This window comes from Leucopleurus acutus (genome assembly GCF_964270905.1).
Source record: "Leucopleurus acutus genome assembly, chromosome: 10".
Classification (NCBI taxonomy): domain Eukaryota; kingdom Metazoa; phylum Chordata; class Mammalia; order Artiodactyla; family Delphinidae; genus Leucopleurus; species Leucopleurus acutus.
In genome coordinates this window covers 21,881,795-21,902,965 of record NC_139153.1, presented here as the reverse complement: position 1 = coordinate 21,902,965, position 21,171 = coordinate 21,881,795, and the positions used below count along the sequence as shown (strand labels likewise).

At 33.1% G+C, this 21,171-nt stretch overlaps 1 protein-coding gene across 1 annotated transcript in view; it reads right to left on the bottom strand.

Annotated features, from left to right (window-relative positions):
• Window positions 1–2,875: 2,875 nt before the first annotated feature.
• TMF1 (TATA element modulatory factor 1) overlaps window positions 2,876–21,171 on the bottom strand; it is a 29,811-nt gene continuing 11,515 nt past the window's right edge. The window contains exons 6-17 of the mRNA XM_082848190.1: window positions 19,346–19,488; window positions 18,805–18,971; window positions 18,351–18,507; window positions 14,890–14,982; window positions 14,017–14,173; window positions 10,163–10,355; window positions 9,247–9,316; window positions 8,920–9,012; window positions 7,955–8,056; window positions 7,518–7,670; window positions 6,254–6,379; window positions 2,876–5,557 (exon numbers count right to left, since the gene is read on the bottom strand). Of these exons, the coding sequence (XP_082704316.1) occupies window positions 5,414–5,557; window positions 6,254–6,379; window positions 7,518–7,670; window positions 7,955–8,056; window positions 8,920–9,012; window positions 9,247–9,316; window positions 10,163–10,355; window positions 14,017–14,173; window positions 14,890–14,982; window positions 18,351–18,507; window positions 18,805–18,971; window positions 19,346–19,488 (1,598 nt within the window). The 3' untranslated portion in view covers window positions 2,876–5,413. The remainder of the gene's footprint in view (window positions 5,558–6,253; window positions 6,380–7,517; window positions 7,671–7,954; window positions 8,057–8,919; window positions 9,013–9,246; window positions 9,317–10,162; window positions 10,356–14,016; window positions 14,174–14,889; window positions 14,983–18,350; window positions 18,508–18,804; window positions 18,972–19,345; window positions 19,489–21,171) is intronic.

The window sequence follows — 21,171 nt, the reverse complement described above, 5'->3', positions numbered from 1 at the left end:
GGCGCAGCGGTTAAGAATCCGCCTGCCATCGCAGAGGACACGAGTTTGAGCCCTGCTCCGGGAAGATCCCACATGCCGCAGAGCAACTAAGCCCGTGCTCCACAAATACTGAGCGTTGCGCTCTAGAGCCCGGGAGCCTAGAGCCCGTGCTCCGCAACAAGAGAAGCCACCGCAATGAGAAGCCCCCGCACCGCAACGAAATGTAGCCCCCACCAGCCGCAACTAGAGAAAGCCCACGCGCAGCAACGAAGACCCAACGCAGCCAAAAATAAATAAATTAAAAAAAAAAAACCCCAAATCTGCCCTTCATCATCCGTTGAAAAGATTTAGAAACAACCAACCATGTAGCAAGAAGCACCCCTTGTGCCCAGACTGTGATCTCGTTACACACTTTCCCATTTAAGGAACATGGGCTCCATAGAAAAATGGATTAATTTGGGGTATACATAGAAAAATGATCTTAGATATGGGGCAGGAAATGTACTAGAAGAACCTGAAAGGTTTTACAGGAGGAAGCAATCAAAGGCTATGAGGGTCATGCCAAAAGGACTCAGAAACCAGTTTGAGAAGGTTCCCTCTGGCCAAAGATAGAATAATTTGAAGCATCAATAGGGTAACTGTAATGGATTGAAGCACAAACATATTTAAATATTAAATTCAAAAAGATCCAACTAATCGATCAAATACACAAGCCAAAAACCTTGCTGTTCATCTTGGATGACAGAAAGGAAACAACTTTAATTGTAAGAACTGGTAAATAAAGGAAAAGAATGAAGCAGATTTATCCTGTCTTTCCTATATGAATTATGATGCAAGTAACCAAATAGTTGATGAGGTAAAGTTACTTTTTACAGAAACATTTCAGACTTAAATATAATAATCAAGTCCTATGTCTGAAATTTGCTTCAAAATAGTCAGTATGGGTTGAGAGGAACACACGTGAAGTATAAATGAGACAAAATGGGCCATAAATTGAATGCTGTTAAAAAGTAAACGTAAGTATATGGCTTTCATTATCTGCTGTCTCTTTTATATAACTTTGAAATTTTGAATAATCATAATTTTTACATTGCATACAAGTTTGCTAAATGGGTTGTAAGTTTGCCACTCACACATTGGCATTTTGGATAGCTCACAGTGTCAGCAAAATGCTGAAGTATCGGCAGAATATAGCTTATTGGTTCTCTGATATATCCAACTTCTTAAACCATAAATCAAAGGTATTAAAATTTTAAGCAAGCAAATTTTGACTAAATTTTATCTTATGCTACAGTTGATCTATATGCTCATGGTTTTACAAAAGAGCAGTAAGAGAAACAGCATTGTATAGTTAATGGTTCAGAGCATGGACTCTGGAGCCAAACTGCACAAATTAGTCTCAACTTTGCCACTTATTTGCCATATGACCTTGAGCAATTACTTAACCTTTCTTCATTCTGAAAATGGAGATGGTAATGGTATCCACTTTAAAAAGCTTATTTGAAGATAAAGTGCAGGTATACAATCCCTTTTCCAAAATCCTTGGTACCGTATATGTTCCTGATTTTTTTTTAACAGAACAGGGTATGCACACCATCTTACTACCTAACACCCTCATTGTGTCCTGGATCAGCACCCCATACTCTCACACAAAATGCAGCAAAATGAATGAATACTCACACTAAGTGAGATAAAGCCCGTAATAGCCTCATGTCAGTGAAGGTCAGGCTTTACTACCAAAGCAGATTTGACAACAAGCTTATTAAAGAAACATTTGGTTTTCAGAGATTTCTAGATTTCAGAACAGTGGATGAGTGATTATGATCCCATATAAGTGAACTGCTTAACAATAGCAAAGTAAGCACTGTTTCCTATTATCACCTATGACCACAGATTTTTTTTTAATATGTTTTGTAAAAATTGTCATTTCAAAAGAGACAAATGGGCATGGCATTGTCTAAAACTGAAAGGAACACCTCTATCCACCACGCTCTGCCCATCACTACCTGTCAAAGAAGAGAGTTTAATGTTAAGCAAACAGAAAAACCTCCCACGAGCCCTTGCTTAGTATTATTTGAGGACTGAAAATGAAATTTACCTTACTTGGCAGTAGGTCAATATGGGGAATAAATTCTGGACAGCACTAAGAGTAAATTCTCTGTATCACAATTGTGGATTACTGAAGCATTGTGAGGTTTTGTTTGTTGTTTTTTTTTTTTTTAAAGTATTTAAGTATTAAGAAGAAAGATACATTTAATTTTTACTCTATCTTCTTAAAGGGTCTTGATTTGCTAAAAGTTAAATGGGTATGTGTAAAGGCAATAGCTTGAAAGGACTTTAAAGGATCAAAGTTGCAGAGGTCAACAGTACAAGCAATATGAACTCAAGGTAACTTATGAATAGAGGATAACTTATTTTATCTGTTATTATTTGAATATAGAAATGTTTCATGACTTTTAGAAGAATATCTTGATACTGTTTAAGACTCTAAAAAGACATAAATCATCGTTACAGTAATTACACCAGTTACAAGAAGTAAATTCTTAGAATTATATTTTCCAAAAACACGTCTTCATTAGAAAAACTATATTTAATTCTAATAAAACACTTAGTAATATAACTCATAAAACTTTGGGCTTATCCTTATTTTCTTAAAATAAGAATTCCAAAGTTATATCTATCTACATAAAAGAAGACTATCTTCACTCATTGGTACTGACCACTCTAAATTATGTTAAAAATGAAATACATTATTACTATTTTAAAATCTTTATTCAAATCAGATCCATGCTTATTATTTACATTATCTTTCATTTAGGATTAAAATATTATATCCATCTGTCATTTAAATCATACCTTTAGCCCTTTACAAAATATGAAGTTAAAGTTGTAATAGTTTAAAACTGAATAGAATTGGGGACATTAGATTTTTAAATGAAAATGAAAAATTATACATTAGAACATACATGTATACATACTAGACAAAGAGTGGTAGAACAAGATAAGATATTTATAGTAATTTTCTATTTTTTCTTGTGGCTATTTTCTATATATTATAAATCACATCCTTTAATAAGCATTTAAATAAAACTTTCAATTAATAAATCAAATGCCAAATGAAGGATTACAAGAAAAAAATTTTCCTGAACTTTTCTTTTCACTTACTTAAACCACATGTTTTCCTAGGTTAGAAATTATCCATATTTAGAATATCTTAAATCAAAGTATAGATACATTTGATACATCCCCATATGTTAAACACTGTACAAGTGGAAGTTCTCAAAAAAGAGGTAAAGAAAAAGAAAGAAATGGTACTCTCAATTCAGCTTCCCAAGAATTAGAAGGATGCCCACAGTCTGTGCTTAGTTGTCTATATATGAAACAACAATGTTCACACCCCTATTCTTTGTTTATATTCTTGACATTGTTATCATTTATATTACCTATTTTCTTTCAAGAATGGAAACATCTGACTGCAATCTATTTTCTTTATTAAAATATAAATATTTTCTAGAATATGGAAAGGTAAGTTTTAATGACAAACATTAAAATACAGCAACCAATATTCAATAGGTATTCTGCCACTTAGTGGAGGTTTTCAAGAAAGCAATTCAGTACACCTTCTCAACTTACAAATGTATTGAGAAATCTAAGTGTATAATAAAATAAGGTCTGTATGAACATCAGCTATTAATTTGTGGATAAAGAACAATATACGGTAATATACAGCCCAAGACTTAAATATTAAATAGCTGTTTATCTTAAATAAACTGAGAACACTTTAAAATTTTAACTTGATTTTATTAATGTTAATATGGATTAAGAAAAGAGAATGTATAATATTATAAAATTGAAAGGTAAAGGAATTTTATTTCAATCTTTTCTCCACAACTGAAGGGTTTTTGGGGTTTTTTCCTCACTAATGGATATATTAAAAGAACAATTTCATAATTCCTAAACTTCTAGTTTCAAACACTTGACAGAATTTGCAACTTAAGTTTCCTGTATTTTCTAATTCTGTACATTTCTTATTGCTATCAGTCTTGTCATTTTCTGTCAGCCCCTGGAGAAAAAAAAAAGCTGACAGAAAGCTACTATACTGCTTTTTACCACTAAAATATAGAAAATTAATTTTATGAATTTGGCTCACATGGAAAGAATATTTATTAATGCTACAAATCAGAGATTCACTGACAAATACTGTCTTGAATGCAAAAAGAACAAAAATGAGGTCACTTGAATTGCCCTGAAAGGCATTCCAAAAGCTTCAACATGGCTTACCTGTAGCTAAAGTTCTAGTGTTTAAAATGTAACTAGAAATTAAGTGAGTGTTCCTACTTTCAAGTAAAGGCAGCTAAATGACTTTCAGTAATAAAATGTATCAAAATATTTCACAAGTCTAAAACACAGCTGAGAGGAAGGCATAGTTATTTTTTCAGCTATTTCACACTATTTTTCAGTTTAAAGGTTCAAGAAAAAAATTAAATGATAAACCACAGAAAACTGCAAAATGCCAAATTTAACTCCTATAATTTCTCTATTTTGTTATGAATATCAAACATATACTTTTAATGTGCCAAAAATATGGCTTTACAAAATGTGAACAATTTTTAAAAAGAAAATTATATTAGTAATTTAATTACTTTTGATTCATTTTATAGGGTAGTAAAACAATACGTCTTCAAAACTACTAAAATGTTAATGATACCATCACAAAATGACTGTAAGTAGATTTTTCCACTATTCAATTATGCCTAGATAACTTTGAATAGCTATAGCTTTCTCCAAATGGGTACCAAAATTTGTACAGACTTAATCGTGAAATCTGAGTGAAATAAAATTTGAGACCACAAAACTTTTAAAGTTTAAATTATTTACCCTTTAAACTTCAGAAGGTGTTTTTTTTCCAAAAGAAAAATATTAGTTCAAGATTTAATAACTGCAGGTTTAATAATTTTTTTACTTGAACACAATGTCCATTTTCATAAATAGTAATTAGACATACTGAAGATTTAAGTGTGAAAGATTTCAAAGTGTCAATATGTCACTATCACTCTTTAAATGTTCTCAATATATACAAAAACATATAAATTATAGATACAATTAGTTATATATCTACAATATATAACACCATTCTCCTTCCCTAACCATAATGACATGAGGATAAAGTAATAAATCTCTGTGCTATTCAAGGAAAAAAAAAAAAAAAGACTGTAAAAAACAAATCTTTAAAGAATAGTTTTAAAAATAAAGTTCAAATACTGCACAAAATAATTTAACTGGAAATATTACTATATACTATAAAACAATTTTTTTCAATTTTTGAATGCTACAGTAAATTCCACTTTCTAATTCTATAAAAGAATTTATTGGATATCTGTACTTAGATATTAAATGTTTACATTCAGTTCGATGGGAATGTAATTTTCAGAAGTTAACTGAGCCTTTGTCTTAAAAGCTCATCTATTTGAGTCTTATACATATTTTTTACATCTTCAAGATCTAATCGAAGTTCTTCTGCCTCTTCTGCTTTTTCTCCATACATCTGCAGAATAGTGTTGTATCTTTGATCCAAATCCTATAAAATATATTTGTTTACAATTTTTAAATAACTACAGAAAATCTTTAATATTATATTTATATTATCATAAATGAGCCACCAGTAAAGACATTACAATCTAAATAAAAGTATATAGTCATCTCTCATAAAAATTAAACTCATACCTCGGTCTGTTGGAATAAAAGAATAAAAAAAACAAAATAAGCCAGATGGCTATTAATCTTAACATATCTTTTCACTAAATCTACAATTCTCCCCATATATAGCTTAATCTGTCTTTTCTCCCAGTAATTTCAGCACGTTTGATGAAATTTCAGTCTCTATGGTTCACTGTGGTTTAAGTATTACCTGGCATTTACCCCACAAGAAAAGTCAAAAGAAAATCTATTCTCATATATGGCTTAAGAGCAACTTCCAATACCAAATATGCTAATTGTGAGGATACATATAACATCATTCAATAAAATACTACTCAGATCATGCAAAAGTTCAGGATTATTAATGAGCCTTGGCCAAATGAAATCTAGTTATTTTCCTGTGCTGAGACTAAACATGATTGTGAACATTACTCGGAATGTGTGATGTGACAAGCAAGATAAGATTCATTTTTAAAGTTCTTCACTCAAATATTAATACTCTTCAATTATCAAAGAAAACACTAACATATACATATGCATTTTATGTAAACTAAAAATAAGAGTGAAGAATACTTACTCTTAGCTGAGTTCGAAGTTTGGGTATCTCCTTCACTTTCTCTTCAAGTTCATCATTTTGATTTGTTAATTTAACTAGCTCTTCAGCCATTATGGAGCGAGTTTTTTCTAGATTGCCAATTTCTAGCTGAGAAACATTACCAGGAAGTGATTTAAATCAAAATATATCTTGTTTAATAATCCCACTAATATAAACATATTTAATGTGCTATTTTTTAAGAAACAGATATGTGAACATATAACCATAAGCTAGCTCCTGGTAAAAGGAAATAGAGGCACAAAAACGGTTTCAACTTTCCTCAAAGGTATACCATTTATAGGGTTTACTATGAGAGATAAAGAACTGAAGAAAATTTAATCATCTGTTTGAAACATGCAACTCTACATTTTTCTCTAAGGAAATAGCATATATTTCAGTTATGCTAAATTACTACAAAAACCCAGAGAAATAAAAACAAACCGCCAACCATGTAGGTCATATTGGTAGAATCTATCATCAACTACCAAAGAAGTTCATTTGTGCCCTTAAGCATAACAGTGGGCTACACAAACATAACAGGTAATAAGATTATTCTGATCTATTTTCTTCCAATTCAAGGACATCTTCTTTAATATAGTAATATTTTCAACTAAAATCATATAATAAAAATAGAAGAGGAAAGTTCCACTTTCGAGTGTATCAAGTTTAACAATGAAAACAGGTAAAACATTTTAACATTTGTCACAGCATTAAGTTTCTGAAAAGCAAGATAAGATGGGAGGATGCTCCACTCACCATGTTTCCTTTCATGTCTAGGATGTTATAGTTCTAATCTCTCTCATCACCTTTACTCTTTCCTCATAGGGGGAGCTGGAGCAACTTACCTAAGCGGAAAATCTGGGAAGAATAAAATGGCTATGCTCAGCTCAGCAACTTCCCTTTTTTCGTGTTTGGAAAAAGCTGCCTGCAAGGAGCTCTCATGCTCCTAGATGCCTCTCTGTCTTATAATGGCAGGCTGTCACACATGGGGTGGCCTACTCCAGCCAAGCATTTCCTGTGACAGTCTCCCAAATTCTGGCACTCAGAAGGCCCACTGAACTTTCATCCTTGGCTAATTTCTCCCACCAGCCTTTATCGTTAATATATATGATTTACTTGGGGCTTCACGTGTCACTATTTCATTTTATTTCTCAATTTGTTCAGAATGCAGGTGGAAATGAAGGGTGCTACTCATTGGGCCTCAAAATTTCATTTACTTCTACAGCACATTTAATTTTTCTAATACCTGTAAATGAGTAATTTCTCCTTCCCTTAGCTTTAGCTGAGACTGTAGATTTTCAATAATGCTTGATCCTGCTCCCATCCTTACAGCATCATAAAGATTGCTTCCATTTGCTGACACAGACATTGGTCCAAATGAGTGATCATGAAGCTCATCCTGTGTTAATTAAAGAAAGCATATATAGTTATTCAGTTACTACAGACTGTGCATAGGTGTCAAACAAAATGGTTTGGTCAATTCTTACTTTAAAATGTCTATGACTTTCTCAAAGGCAGAAAACCATCTCTATTTCCTCAGTGCAATTAGCACTCCCTTACAAATATGCAGATAAATTGCCTATAGAATAGCAAGATCACGGTGAGAGTCGAACTGCTATCTGTACATTCTCTTTATCATTATTCAGTCTAAGAACTAAACACGTGTAAGAAATAAAACATCACCTGAGACATAAAAGATGTTTGTAGCCCTGCCATATCAACTCCACTTATCGAACTTGAGCGTGACATTGTGGGAGTGCTAGAAACAGAAAATGGCTTCCGTTCCTTAAGGTGTAAAGAAAAAAAAATTCAGTTCAGATTAAAGAGTAAAATGATAAATAAAAAAGCAAGAAAGTTTTCTAGGATCAATGACAACAAAGATTCATTCTAATTTCCTCATAAAATGTTACAGATATCTTAAGTCTTATCAAAGGCACAATATTTAGTAATTTAAAGCGTAGACAAACTTGGTTAAATCATCTCATTTATATTATAACAACATAATTTGTTTTATTTTTAATGGAATGAGAATGTTTTTAATGGAACAATTATATGAACTAACTGCTTCATATTATATAACATACCACCAATTAAACCTATTCTTTAGAATAAGATTACCAATGAGATTTACAAACCATGAAGTTTCTGGCTTATCCACTTTATTTTTACTGTATTTTTTTAAACCAAATAAATTCAAAAGGTAATTTCAATCAATGCACATATAGGTAGTTTTAATGTATTATGCTTACTACCGAGTATACTCCAATCCTTTAAATACAGGAAACTCACTTCAGAAAAATTACCTTCATTAACCAGAAAGCAAGTGAACAAACCAGTTTCACTCCCAAGGTGCCTATGGGCCAAATGAGTGGCATCAGTGTCAGTGAGAGACCACAAAAATTCATTTTAAAAGGGGCAAGAGGTTCTGTCATTCAAATCCTAGAAATCACAGATATCTTTGCATAAACTCAAATTACTCTGGACCCACTCTGAGCAGAACACTGATTATACTACTAGAATTTATCACTCTATTGATTTTAGACATAAGAAATGGTATTTATAAAGTGTAGCTAAAATTACAAAACAAATAATGATTAATCACAACAGCTACTAACTGGTTACATCAAAAAGAAAACAAAATTTAATACCTTTTCTTTTATTGCTTCTTGAGTGAAAATTGCTTTCTTCCTTTCCTGTTCAACTTTCATTTTCTCCATTTCTAACTGACTATTCAACAGTGTCTAATGGAGAGAGAGATACAGTTAGATAATTTCTGTGATACTAAGTCATCATCATAAGTCAATCTCAAAGTTTAGGAACATAAGGTATACACTCCTATTGGTTTTACTACTAAAGATCAAGTTCCAAAAGCAGAAACATCACCCATTTTATCTTGTCATCTCATTAGTTCGCTACCATCCCCAACCATTCTCTAATGGAAGCCCTAAGAGGTGAGCGAACACTAATCGAAATACCTTTTCTTTCCTTGTCTCTTCAAGTGTTCTTACATATTCACCTTTTAGGTTTTCTAATTCAACCTGGTACCTATTAAGCCAAAGGGAATTAAAACAAAAAAGATGATAGTACAGACTATTAAAAACTCACTACTTTATTAACTCCAGTTATATACTTAGTAGTCATTTTTATTATCAGCTTTATTTTCCAACTGTATTTTCCAGATGACTTGGGTTTTACTCAAAAACTGAACTACTACTTCATGTTATCTTATTTATTGGTTCTCTGGATTAAGATTTCATTTAAAAAGAGACTTTTTTTCTAAAGAGAATTTTGAATACCACCATTCTTCTACAATTTGTTCAGATTCTACAAAGGCTTATTAGGGAGGTCTATGAAAATGTCTGCAAAAGTTCATATATGTTACTTCATGAATCATTTTTACTTGACTACTTTTTTTTAAAGTAAAATTCCAAGGAAGAACTCAGGATAAAACCCCTAATCACAGCCTTAATATAACTTCACATAGATGGATTTTATAGCTTATGGTTTCCAAAGAGCCCAGACATTTATTTAGAAAGATTGGAACAATGCTTAAACCCCTGTAATATAAAAACAACTCCAGTGAGTGGTCTTCAAACTATTTTGTGGTAACAGACTCCTTTAAAAAATCTAATTAAAGCAATGAATCTTTTCTCTGGAAAATGCAAATACATTCAGAACATGCCACCCAATTTCGAGAGTCTATGCAAGGTTTAATGAATCCCGGTCCTATCTTGGTATAATATCCTATTACTAATGACTCTGACTTTAAACACTAAAAATATGTATTTTCAGTTCTCAGTGCAATGAAGCTAAAATCCAACACCACATTTTTTTAAAGTGCTTTAAAATGTCATGAAACTACCAAGAATAGCACTCAAGAAACATGCTCACCTATTATTTTCATCCTCTAGTTTTCTTAGCCTATTTTTCTCTGATTCTAGCTGGGCCTGAAATCTACTATTTTCTTGTCTTAAGAGAGAATTCTGTGACTCCACGGAAGACATTTGAATTTTGTTGGCAAGAAGTTCTTCTGTGGCCGCACGTTCTCTCTCAACTGCTGCTGCCAACAAGGTCTGGGATTCACCTGATTGTAGGGTAAAAAAGAAAAATCACATATACGTACATTCAAGAGGCCAAGATAACAAGTAGATTCTGACTTCAAACTTTTAATGATGCAAATAGCCACACTTAAAACTGTAAGTACTCATTGACTAAGGCAGGCCTGCCTAGAGAGACAAAAAAAGTCTTAATTTATATGTGTTTTATCACTTTTTTCACCAAAATATTTTAATTTGCAAGTGGAGTCATGTATCAACAGAGTAGTGAATCAACAAATAGTGCTGGGTCAATTGGATAGTCAAAGGAAAAAAAAAAAGAAGAACCTCAAACTAACCTTCACACAGCATATGAAAATTAACTCAAATGGATCATACACTTAATTATAAAATGAAATATAATGAGGGGAGGGGTGAAACAGGTGAAGGGGATTAACAGGTACAAACTACCAGGTATAAAATAGAAAAGTTACAAGGATGTAATGTACAGCACAGGGAATATGTCAATATTTTATCATAACTTTATATGAAGTATAATCTATAAAAATGTCAAATTACTGTTGTACACCTGGAAACTAATATAATATTTTAAGTCAACTATACTTCAACTGAAAAAAAAAACAAACTATAAAACTTTTCGAAAAAAAACAGAAGAAATCTTCAGGATCTAGGGATAGGCAAAGAGTTCTTAGGTTTGACACAAAGAGCATGAGCCATAACGAGAAAAACTGATAAACCGGACTTCTTCAAAATTTTAAACTTTTGTTCTATGTGAAAAAGATGAAAATACAAGCTACAGACTTGGAGGAAATAAATGCAAACCATGTTATCTAAGACTAGCATCTAGAATACATAAAGAAGTCTCAAAACTCACCAGTGAAAATACAAACATTCCAATTAGAAAATGGGCAAAAGACATAAACATTTCACCGAAGAGGACGTACAAATGGAAAATAAGCATATAAACTGACATTCACCATCTTTCGTGAGGAAAATGCAAATTAAAATCATAATAAGGCATCACTACACACCTGTCTGAATGACTAAAAGAAAAAATAGGGACAACACTGAAAGAAAATGCTGGCAAGGATGTAGAGAAACTGGATTATTCTCATAGATACAGCCACTTTGGAAAACAATTTGGCATTTTCTTAAAAAACTAAACATGCAACTACCCATAAAACCTGGCAAATGCACACTTGGGCATTTATCCAGAGAAATGAAAACTTAAGTTCACACTAAAACCTGTATATGAATGTTCACAGCAGCTTTATCCATACAAAGTCTAGATCCAGCCCAGACATCCTTCGTCAGGTACATGTTTAAACAAGATGTGCTACATACATGGAAAAACACTCAGCAGGGACTTCTCTGGTAGTCCAGTGGGTAAGACTCCATGCTCCCAATGCAGGGGGCACAGATTCGATTCCTAGTTGGGGAACTAGATCCCGCATGCGTGCCGCAACTAAGCGTCTGCATGCCACAACTAAGTCCACATGCTGCAACTAAGAAGGCCTCATGCCGCGACTAAGACCCGGTGCAGCCAAAATAAATAAATAAATTATTTTTTTTAAAAAAGAAAAACACTCAGCAATAAAGACTAAATCATTGATACACATAAGAACTTGTATGAATCTCCAAGAAATTACACTGAGCAAAAAAAGCCAATCCCCAAAATGTCACATGTTATACAATTCTATTTACATAAATTTTTTTTTTTTTTGGCAGTGCCATGCAGCATGTGGGATCTTAGTTCCCCAACCAGGGATCGAACCCATGCCCCCTGCAATGGAAACACGGAGTCTTAACCACTGGACTGCAAGGGAAGTTCCACATTTACATAACATTTTGAAATTCCAAAATTTTAGAAGTGGAGGATTAGTGGCTGCCAGGGATTGGAGACAGGGAGGGAGGGCCATGAGGGTGCTAAGTATGATTTTAAAGGGCAAAATGAGGGATCTTTGTGGTGTTAGAACTATTCAATATCTTGACTGTAGTGATGGATACATGAACCTACACAAGTGGTAAACTTGTATAAAACTTAATACACACATAGACACATATACATACATATACACAAATAAGTACCAGTAAAACTGGGGAAATCAGAATAAAATCAGAAGGTCGTTTCAAAGTTAATACCTTGATTGTGATATTCTACTATAGTTTTGCAAAGTGTTAACATATGGATATTGGGGAAAGCATGCAAGGGACCATTCTATATCATTTCTTACAACTGCATATGAATCTACAGTTAGCTCAATTGACAATTACAATTTAAAAAAAAGGACTAGTGGATAAAATTCTGAGATTTAACAAAGGCAAGAATTTTCATATTTTTTCCCCACCAAAGTAGACCTAATAATATCTCTACTTTACATTATAAATTCTGTTCTATACTGTATCTATGCTCTTATTTATAGCATTATACGGTACGTTTGTCCTGTGGCTCTGCCTACATTCCAGCACAATACTACATATCCCTGAGGCTGTGTAGGCTCCAGTTTAAAAGCCACAAAAATAATGGCTTCTTGCTTTCATTTTATTGCTAAATAAATATTTGTTTCAGAAGGTGTCATTTTCAGATATGTCATATTTCATAACAAATGGGTCTCAAAAAGTGGTCCAAGATAAATAATAGACCTAAAATTAATACCTAGAAATTAAACAATATATGAAGGTTCATCTGTTCAGTGATTTTTCTTTTTGAGCAGATAAATCTATTTCCAGACAAAATCTTACATGGAGCTACAAGGGCCAAAAAAAAAAAAGATAAAGGAGGCACTACTTTCATTAAAGCAGCCTGGAGGGAGCCCAGCAGCTTACTTATCAAGCTTCCCCCTCACCATGACAGCCAGCCCTAAGACATACACATACAAGGGATCTACTGAATAATGTTTGAAAGCGACTAATCTAGTTCACCCCTCATGATTTTCAGGTGTAGTCCAGAGAAGGTAAGTGTCTTGCTCCAGACTGTCTGACTGGGTGATTCAAAACAAAACATAAAAACGCTGAGTCCAAGTCTCCTGACACCCATTCACGTCTGCTTTTATCACTACACCATGATGTCTCTCAAATTACAGTTAATTTTAGGCGTAGAATGGACACAGGAATTTTTCACCATTTGCTAGCTTCTGGGATATCGAATATGTACATATTCTGTGCTTGAATAAGTATCTTAAAAGAATAATTTTCTTTTTATTAACAGCACAGAAGGGCAACCTAGAGCATTTCTGTAAAGAAGCAAAATATGGAACCTTAAGACTCCACAGCATCTGTCTACTAGAATTTGACCTTAATCTAACTTAGACCTATCTCTGCTCTTGGAATTCTACCACTGACTAGAATCATATCTGATCTCTACTTCCTACACTACTACAGACAAGCTAGAATGAGGTCAGACTTAGCAATGGACAAGAAAACAGTTGAGCACAACAGTTTGTAAAAATGAATGTAAGAATGACATGGAAGTATTTTAGACAGTACCAGACACATCGTGTAAGGAATGTTTTGAAAGAGTCAATTAAGGTATTAGAAAATAAATGTAAAAGAGGAGAAGAGGTAAAAATCTACAAGTTAGACACAAAATGAAATCATGAGATCAAGTGGATTTCAATTTCATACCATTACCCTAATTCTAAAACAAGATGGAAGGGCTTCTACATTGAGCTTAAGAACTAAAGCAGTTACCAAGTCTATCAGAAAGATTCTTCTCTAACTTCTCCCATGATGACGTCTGGGACCCTAGAGTTGCTTGCAAATTTTCTATCTGTCGAAGCAACGGTCTTGTTGTTGATGAAACACTTTGACTCAGTTCTTGGTTTCGATTCTCTGCTTCCTGGAGTCTCTGAATCATGACATTCTTAAGTCATTACTACTGACAGCAGTAAAAACACTAAAAATGCTAGCAAAGAAACTTTATGAGAGATTTCTGGGAAAAACTACTTCTCCAAGATAAAATGATTTTTTATTAAATTATTTTCTAACTATTCAATCCTTAAGTTACAGTTAAGTTGTGCAACAGAGTAACTAAATAAGTGCTTCTTTACAGAGCATTTCTAAGATAAAGACAGCCTTTGAATACCTTAAGATAATAAAGAGTATCATCCAAACCTCCCAGTAGTTGCCTCCTCATCCAAATATTTCTAAGTATTTATAAAAACAGAAAGATCAACCTGAGGGGCATTCTCCCCCCCTTTTCCTGTACATGTTCATTGACTGAAATTAACAGAGCAGTAGCATAAAAACTAGGCATTGCTCATCTGCCCCACAGTAATCAGAGACTGATAATAATTAATAAATCGGCCACTACAAATGAAAAAACAACACTGAATATATTACGTATCTATCATGATAAAATTATTTTCTAGAGAACAAAATTAGGGCTTTTCTTATACATTTTTAAGGTGCCCACTCTGGTTTTATTCACATAAGCCACAAAAATACAGCAAATGATAAGTATGGGAGAAATCTTCTCAATTCTAAGAACATTACCCACTGAGTCATTTTGTATTTCTTGAAAAACGCATCTCAGATTTGTGTTTAGGGAAACTCTGACAGTACCTGCTGGAGTTCACTGATCTCATGACGTAAATAATCCTCTTTTCTGGCAGCTGCTTGTTCTGCACGTTGCAGTGCCAGCCTAAGGTCCCCCACCTGTATTAGGAGAACCAACAACACTATCACAACCAATATCACAATATTATCTATAACTTTCTGCTAACTACATATTTTGTCTTGTGTTGACTTACTGTCCATGTATAATACTCTTCACTATCCAATGAGCTTTTATGTATGATTACCACATCCCATTCTTCAGGCAATCCCCGAGCCATATGTATTCAATATGTACTTAGGAAAGCTTGATAAGGCACACACACACACACAAAGCATGTAAGTATGTACAAGGCCCAGCCACTGCCATACAATACAGGAGGAAAGACAATGCATCCATAAACGTTCGCAGTGTAATGAAGAATGTGATAGGAGCTATATGAGCTATAAAAACTAGCTGCTATATTCATACACAGCTGCACAGGTTGTAAACTGCTACAGCCTTTTTGGAAAGCGTTATGGCAACATAATCATCAAACTTCTTACATTCTTTCATCTGATCGTCCTAGTCCTGAGAATTTATTCTATGGAAGCAGATCTGTAAACATACAAAGATGTTCTCTACACTGTGAGCTAGACTAACAAAAACAAACGAAACAAGAAATATTGTTAATATCTATTAGCAGTCATTTATTTTTGTAAATGTGGATACATTAATATACCCAATAAAAATTAAAATGAACATAAAAAATGTAGAAATGTACAACTTAATCTTAAATGAAAAAACTATAAAATTATATATATATATATATCAATTATAAAAAATATGTACATGAAGATAAGGACAAGAAGTTAATACACAAAACTGGCAGGACTTGTAAAAGGTGATGATTTTTTTAATGGTAACCCCATATACTCTCTATCTCCCATTCCCCCAATTTTTGTTACTACGTTCGAGTACTTTTAATTTAAAATATTAATATTTTTATCTATCCCAGTGAGGGAGTGGCAGAAGCACAAGGACGATGGTGTAATTTACAACAGCAAAACATCGGAAACAACCCAAACATCCATTAATAGGAACTGACTGAATGATATATTCACACAATGATATACTATAGAACTATAAAAAGGAATTTTTTAAAAAGCTCTATGCTCTACCATGGAATGATCACCAGGATGTTTTATTAGGTAAGTAAAGCAAGCTGTAAAACAGTATCAATAGTAAACTATATTTTATGTAGGAAGGATAAGAGAGATACAAACAAATGTGTGTATACGTGTAGGTGTGTATATATATATGTGGGGGGTATATAAGTAAATGTAATTATGTATGTTTTCTTGCATTTACAAATAGAAACACTAATAAAATGGTTATTTACAGGGAAAGAAAGGGAATAGGGAGGGGCTAAGTTGGAAGTAAATGTTATCTTAATATATTTTATTATACAGCTTTCACACTTTGGCATCATGTAAATGTTTTACATATCCCTGTGAAATTAAATCAAAAGTGCATTGAGGTCAATGAGGGAAGAATAGTCTTTTCAACAAGTAGTGCTGGAACAATTTGACATTCACATGTAAAAGATCTAAATGTGAGAACTAAGACTATAAAAACTGTAGAAAGAAACACGTGAAAACCTGCATGATGTTGAATTAGGCAACAGTTTCTTAAATGTGATGCCCAAAGCACAAGCAACAAAAGAAAAAATAGGTAAGCTGGACTTCATCAAAATTTATTGAACTTTTGTGTATCAAAGGACACTATGAAGAAAGTGAAAGACAACCTACAGAATGGGAGAAAATATTTGCAAATCCTACATTTGATAAGGGTCTAATATGCAGAATATATAAAGAACTCTTACAAATGAACAATAAAAAGGTAATATAAAAAATGGGCAAAGGATTTAAACATTTAAATAAATATCTCCAAAGGAGATACATAAATAGTCAATAAGCACATAAAAAGGTGCTCAACATCATTAATCATTAAGGGAATGTAAATCAATACCACACTCAGATACCATTTTACACCCCTAAAAGGGCTATAATGAAAAAAAAAAAAGACAATGACAAATACTGGCAAGAATGTAGAGAAACTGAAACCCTCATACATGGTTGGTGGGAACATAAAATGGTTCAGCAGCTGTGGAAAAGTTTGATAGTTCCCGAAAAAGTTAAACAAAGGATTACCATACGACCCAAGGGTATATATCTAAGAGAATTTAAAATATGTGTTCACACAAAAATTTATAAATTAATGTTTATAGCAGCATTATCCATAATAACCAAAAAGTGTAAAGACTTCTGGGTATATATCCAAAGGAAATGAAAACACTAATTTGAAAAGATACAGGCACCCCAATGTGCATAGCAGCATTATTTACAATAGCCAAGATATGGAAGCAACCTAAGTGTCCATCAACAGATGAATAGAGATATATACGTACATATACATATACATATATATATATATATATATATATATATATATATATGGTGTGTGTGTGTATACACACATAGTATGTGGTATATATATAGTGGAATATTACTCAGCCATAAAAAAGACTCAAATTTTTGCCATGTGCAACCACATGGATGATTAGTAACATAAGTCAGAACAACAAATACTGTATAATATCATTTATATGTGGAATCTAAAAAATAAAACAAACTAGTAAATATAACAAAAAAGAAACAGACTCAGATTTAAAGAACTAGTGGTTATCAGAGGGAAGAGAGAAGTGGGGAGGAGAAAATTAGAAATAGGGGACTAAGAGGTACAAACTACTATGTATAAAATAAATAAGCTACAAGGATATATTGTACAACACAGGGAATATAGCCAATATTTGATAATAACTAAAAATGGAGTATAACCTTTAAAAATTGTGAATTACTATGTTGTACACCTGAAATTTACATAATATTGTACATCAATCAACTACACCTCAATAAAAATAAGTAAAATTTAAAAGTGTAAATAACCCAAATATCTATCAAATGAAGATTTTATAAGACAAAGCCTGACAAATGTTGGTTTTCTTCCTTCATTTGAGGTCCATGGACTCCCACAGATGCTATGAATGAGCTCAGGAGTTAAACAGATTCTCCTGAAATTATATGCAATGTTTAGTATTTATCTGCATTCGTGCATTTCCCTGGTAAGAACATCCCTAGATTTCATAGTGTTCTCAAATAAGTCTGAAATTCCCCCCAAAACGTAAGCAATACTGGTATAATGTAAGCATCACTTTAACAACAGTTTAAAAAAACACACAATTGATTAAGCTTGGCACAATCCAGTACTCTTAGAAAATGAGCCCAACAGGATTTATAAGCCCAACAGGATTATAAAGAAAATGTAACACATGTGCCACTACATAAGGTTTGATTCAAATTAACAGATTCTTTATTTTGCAGAAGCACAAACAAAGATTTTAAAGACTAATTTTTCATCTAATGCTTACTTGAATCACTAATGTTTCTTGCTGCTGACGGGCTTCTTCTTGGGCCTTCTCCAGTGCTGCAGAAAGTTCTTCTTTAGCTCTCATTTCACGACTTAGAGCAGCTTCCTGGGCCTCACTATCCTTTGCAGCATTGGCTTTGTGGAGATCAGTAAGTTCTCTTAAAAAATTAAATAGATGATTTTTAAGTTAAAATAATATAGTTAATTACATGGCCATATTAATGAAGTTTCCAGGTAGATTTCCATGAGATCTACAGAATGAGGAAGAGTTCACCACACAATAAGCAGTGACTACAGTGAGGACTCTCTGTCGAATTTGCTTTAACCAGTCACAAGTTCATATATAGGTAAGTTTATAAACGTTACTAGTGATCAGATAATGGAAAAAGTGTTTCTTCAACATCCTGCTCTGATAACTGATTTTAAACGAGTTGCACATTTGTTCATTTTCTTACTTGTATGCACTATCAAGAGCAGCTTGAATACTTCGGTTCTTTTCTTCAAGTTCATTCATGTCTACTTGAAGTCGGCCAAGATCCTTCTCTTGGCGTTCTACCACAGAATTTAGTTTCTTAATATTTTCTCTATGTTGTTTCTCAACCTCTTCTTTGCCATCAAGGACCTATATTATAAAAACAAAGGTATTTTTCAATAAAAAAACACCACAGGAAATAACTGTGTTCCACGAATCTCAAGTATTATAGTAACGAAGAAGAATCTTAACATTCACTTTTTTTTTTTTGGCCACGCCGCAGGGTATGTGATATCTTAGTTCCCTGACCGGGGACCAAACCGGCGCCCCCTGCAGTGGAAGCGTGGCAGCTTAACCACTGGATTGCCAGGGAAGTCCCAACATTCACTATTAAATTGCTTGGAAAATTCTTCCCAAACGATATACCTCAATAAATCATCCCAAATGTTTTATAAACCCTGGCCATATGTTCATATTGGAAGTAATAACAATATATATATATGCAGAGAATGGTTAATATTCACCTGTTTTAAATGTTGTAACTCTTCTTCTAGGTCTTTAACTTTTTTGTTCAGCTTTGCAATAATATTTTCATTTTCTCTGTCTTTAGCTCTTAATTTCTTAATGATGTTAGAATTATGCAGCTGCTGTTTTGAAAGTTTTTCTCCTGGCAATGGCAAAAAGTATAAATTCAAATAATGATGATTCTCTAAGAATATGAATAGAATGTTTTAACTAACCAGTGACATAAAATGACAATATTTGAAACATCACAATGCTGTAACAGTCAATGGTAAACTGATTTGGACAGCATAAGCCATGAATGCTAAAATTACTAGGTAGAAGGATGGTGTGGGAACAGGATATTTACAGTCTTAAAGAATCACTCCCACATATTATAAATTACAAAGGGAAAAAAATGTGCTCTTACAATAGAGAAACCTGGTCACCATCTTAACCAAACATTCAGTTTTGATATCACTAATTGTGCTACAGCCTGACATTATGAGTCCACTGATGTGATGGAGTGGTAGGTGCACAATATCACCTATTATATTTCTTACTAGAAATCTGATCTGAATCTAATCATGAAGAAAGTGACAAATTCCTGAACATGGGGCATTCAATGGGACAACTGGACTCTACAAAATCTTTGATATCATGAAAAAGATATCCTAGATTGCTGGAAGACTAAAAGAACATAATGGCCAAATGCAATGAACAAACTTTGATTGGATTTTGGGGCAGAACAAATAACCAGGTATGAGAGTTATTTTTAGAGACAATTGAGATAAATGATGCAATACATGCTGGAATACACTTCTGAATTAATGCTGATTTTCTTAGGTGTGAATATGATGTTGTGCTCGTCAAGAAAAAAGTGTACTTGTCCTTGAGACATGCAGACTGAAGAATTGAGGAGTAGACTACAGATTCAATGCAATTCCTATCAAAATTCCAACAGCATTTTTCACAAAAATAGAAACAACAACCCTAAAAGTCAAATGGAACTGCAAAAGACCTCAAATAGCTGAAGTAAACCTGAGCAAGAACAAAGCTGGAGGTATCACATTTCCTTATTTCAAAACATACTACTAAGCTATAGTAATCAACAGTATGGTACTGACATAAAAACAAACATATAGGCCAATGGAACAAAATGGAGAGCCCAGAAATAATCCACGTATTTACAGACAAGTGATCTTCAACAAGGATGCCAAGAACACACAATGAGGAAAGGACAGTCTCATCAATAAACGGTATTGGGATATGCATATTCAGAAAAATGAAATGGTACCCCATCACACATCGTATACAAAAATCAACTCAAAATAGATTAAAGACTTAAATGTAAGATCTGAAACGGTAAAACTATTAGAAGAAAACATAAGGGAAAAGCTTTCTGACATAAGGCTTGGGAATTATTTTTTGGATATGATTCCAAAAGCATAGGCTACAAAAGCAAAAACAGACATATGAGATTGCATCAAACTAAAAAACTACTGCACAGCAAAGGAAACAACAAAGTGAAGAGACAGTATGAAGAATGGAAGAAAATATGTGCAAACTACACACTAATAAGGGATTCATAACCAAATATGTAAGAAATCACAGAACTTGATACCAAAAAAACAATTAAGCCAATTTTGAAAATGGGCTAAAGACATGAATAGGCATTTCTCAAAAAAGGCATACAAATGGGCAACAGGTATACAAAAAGGTGCTCAACACCACTAACCATCAGGGAAACGCAAATCAACACTAAAATGAGATGTCACCTCACACCTATTGGGACAGCCATTATCAAAAAGACAAAAGATAAATACTGGAGAGGATGTGAAGAGAACCC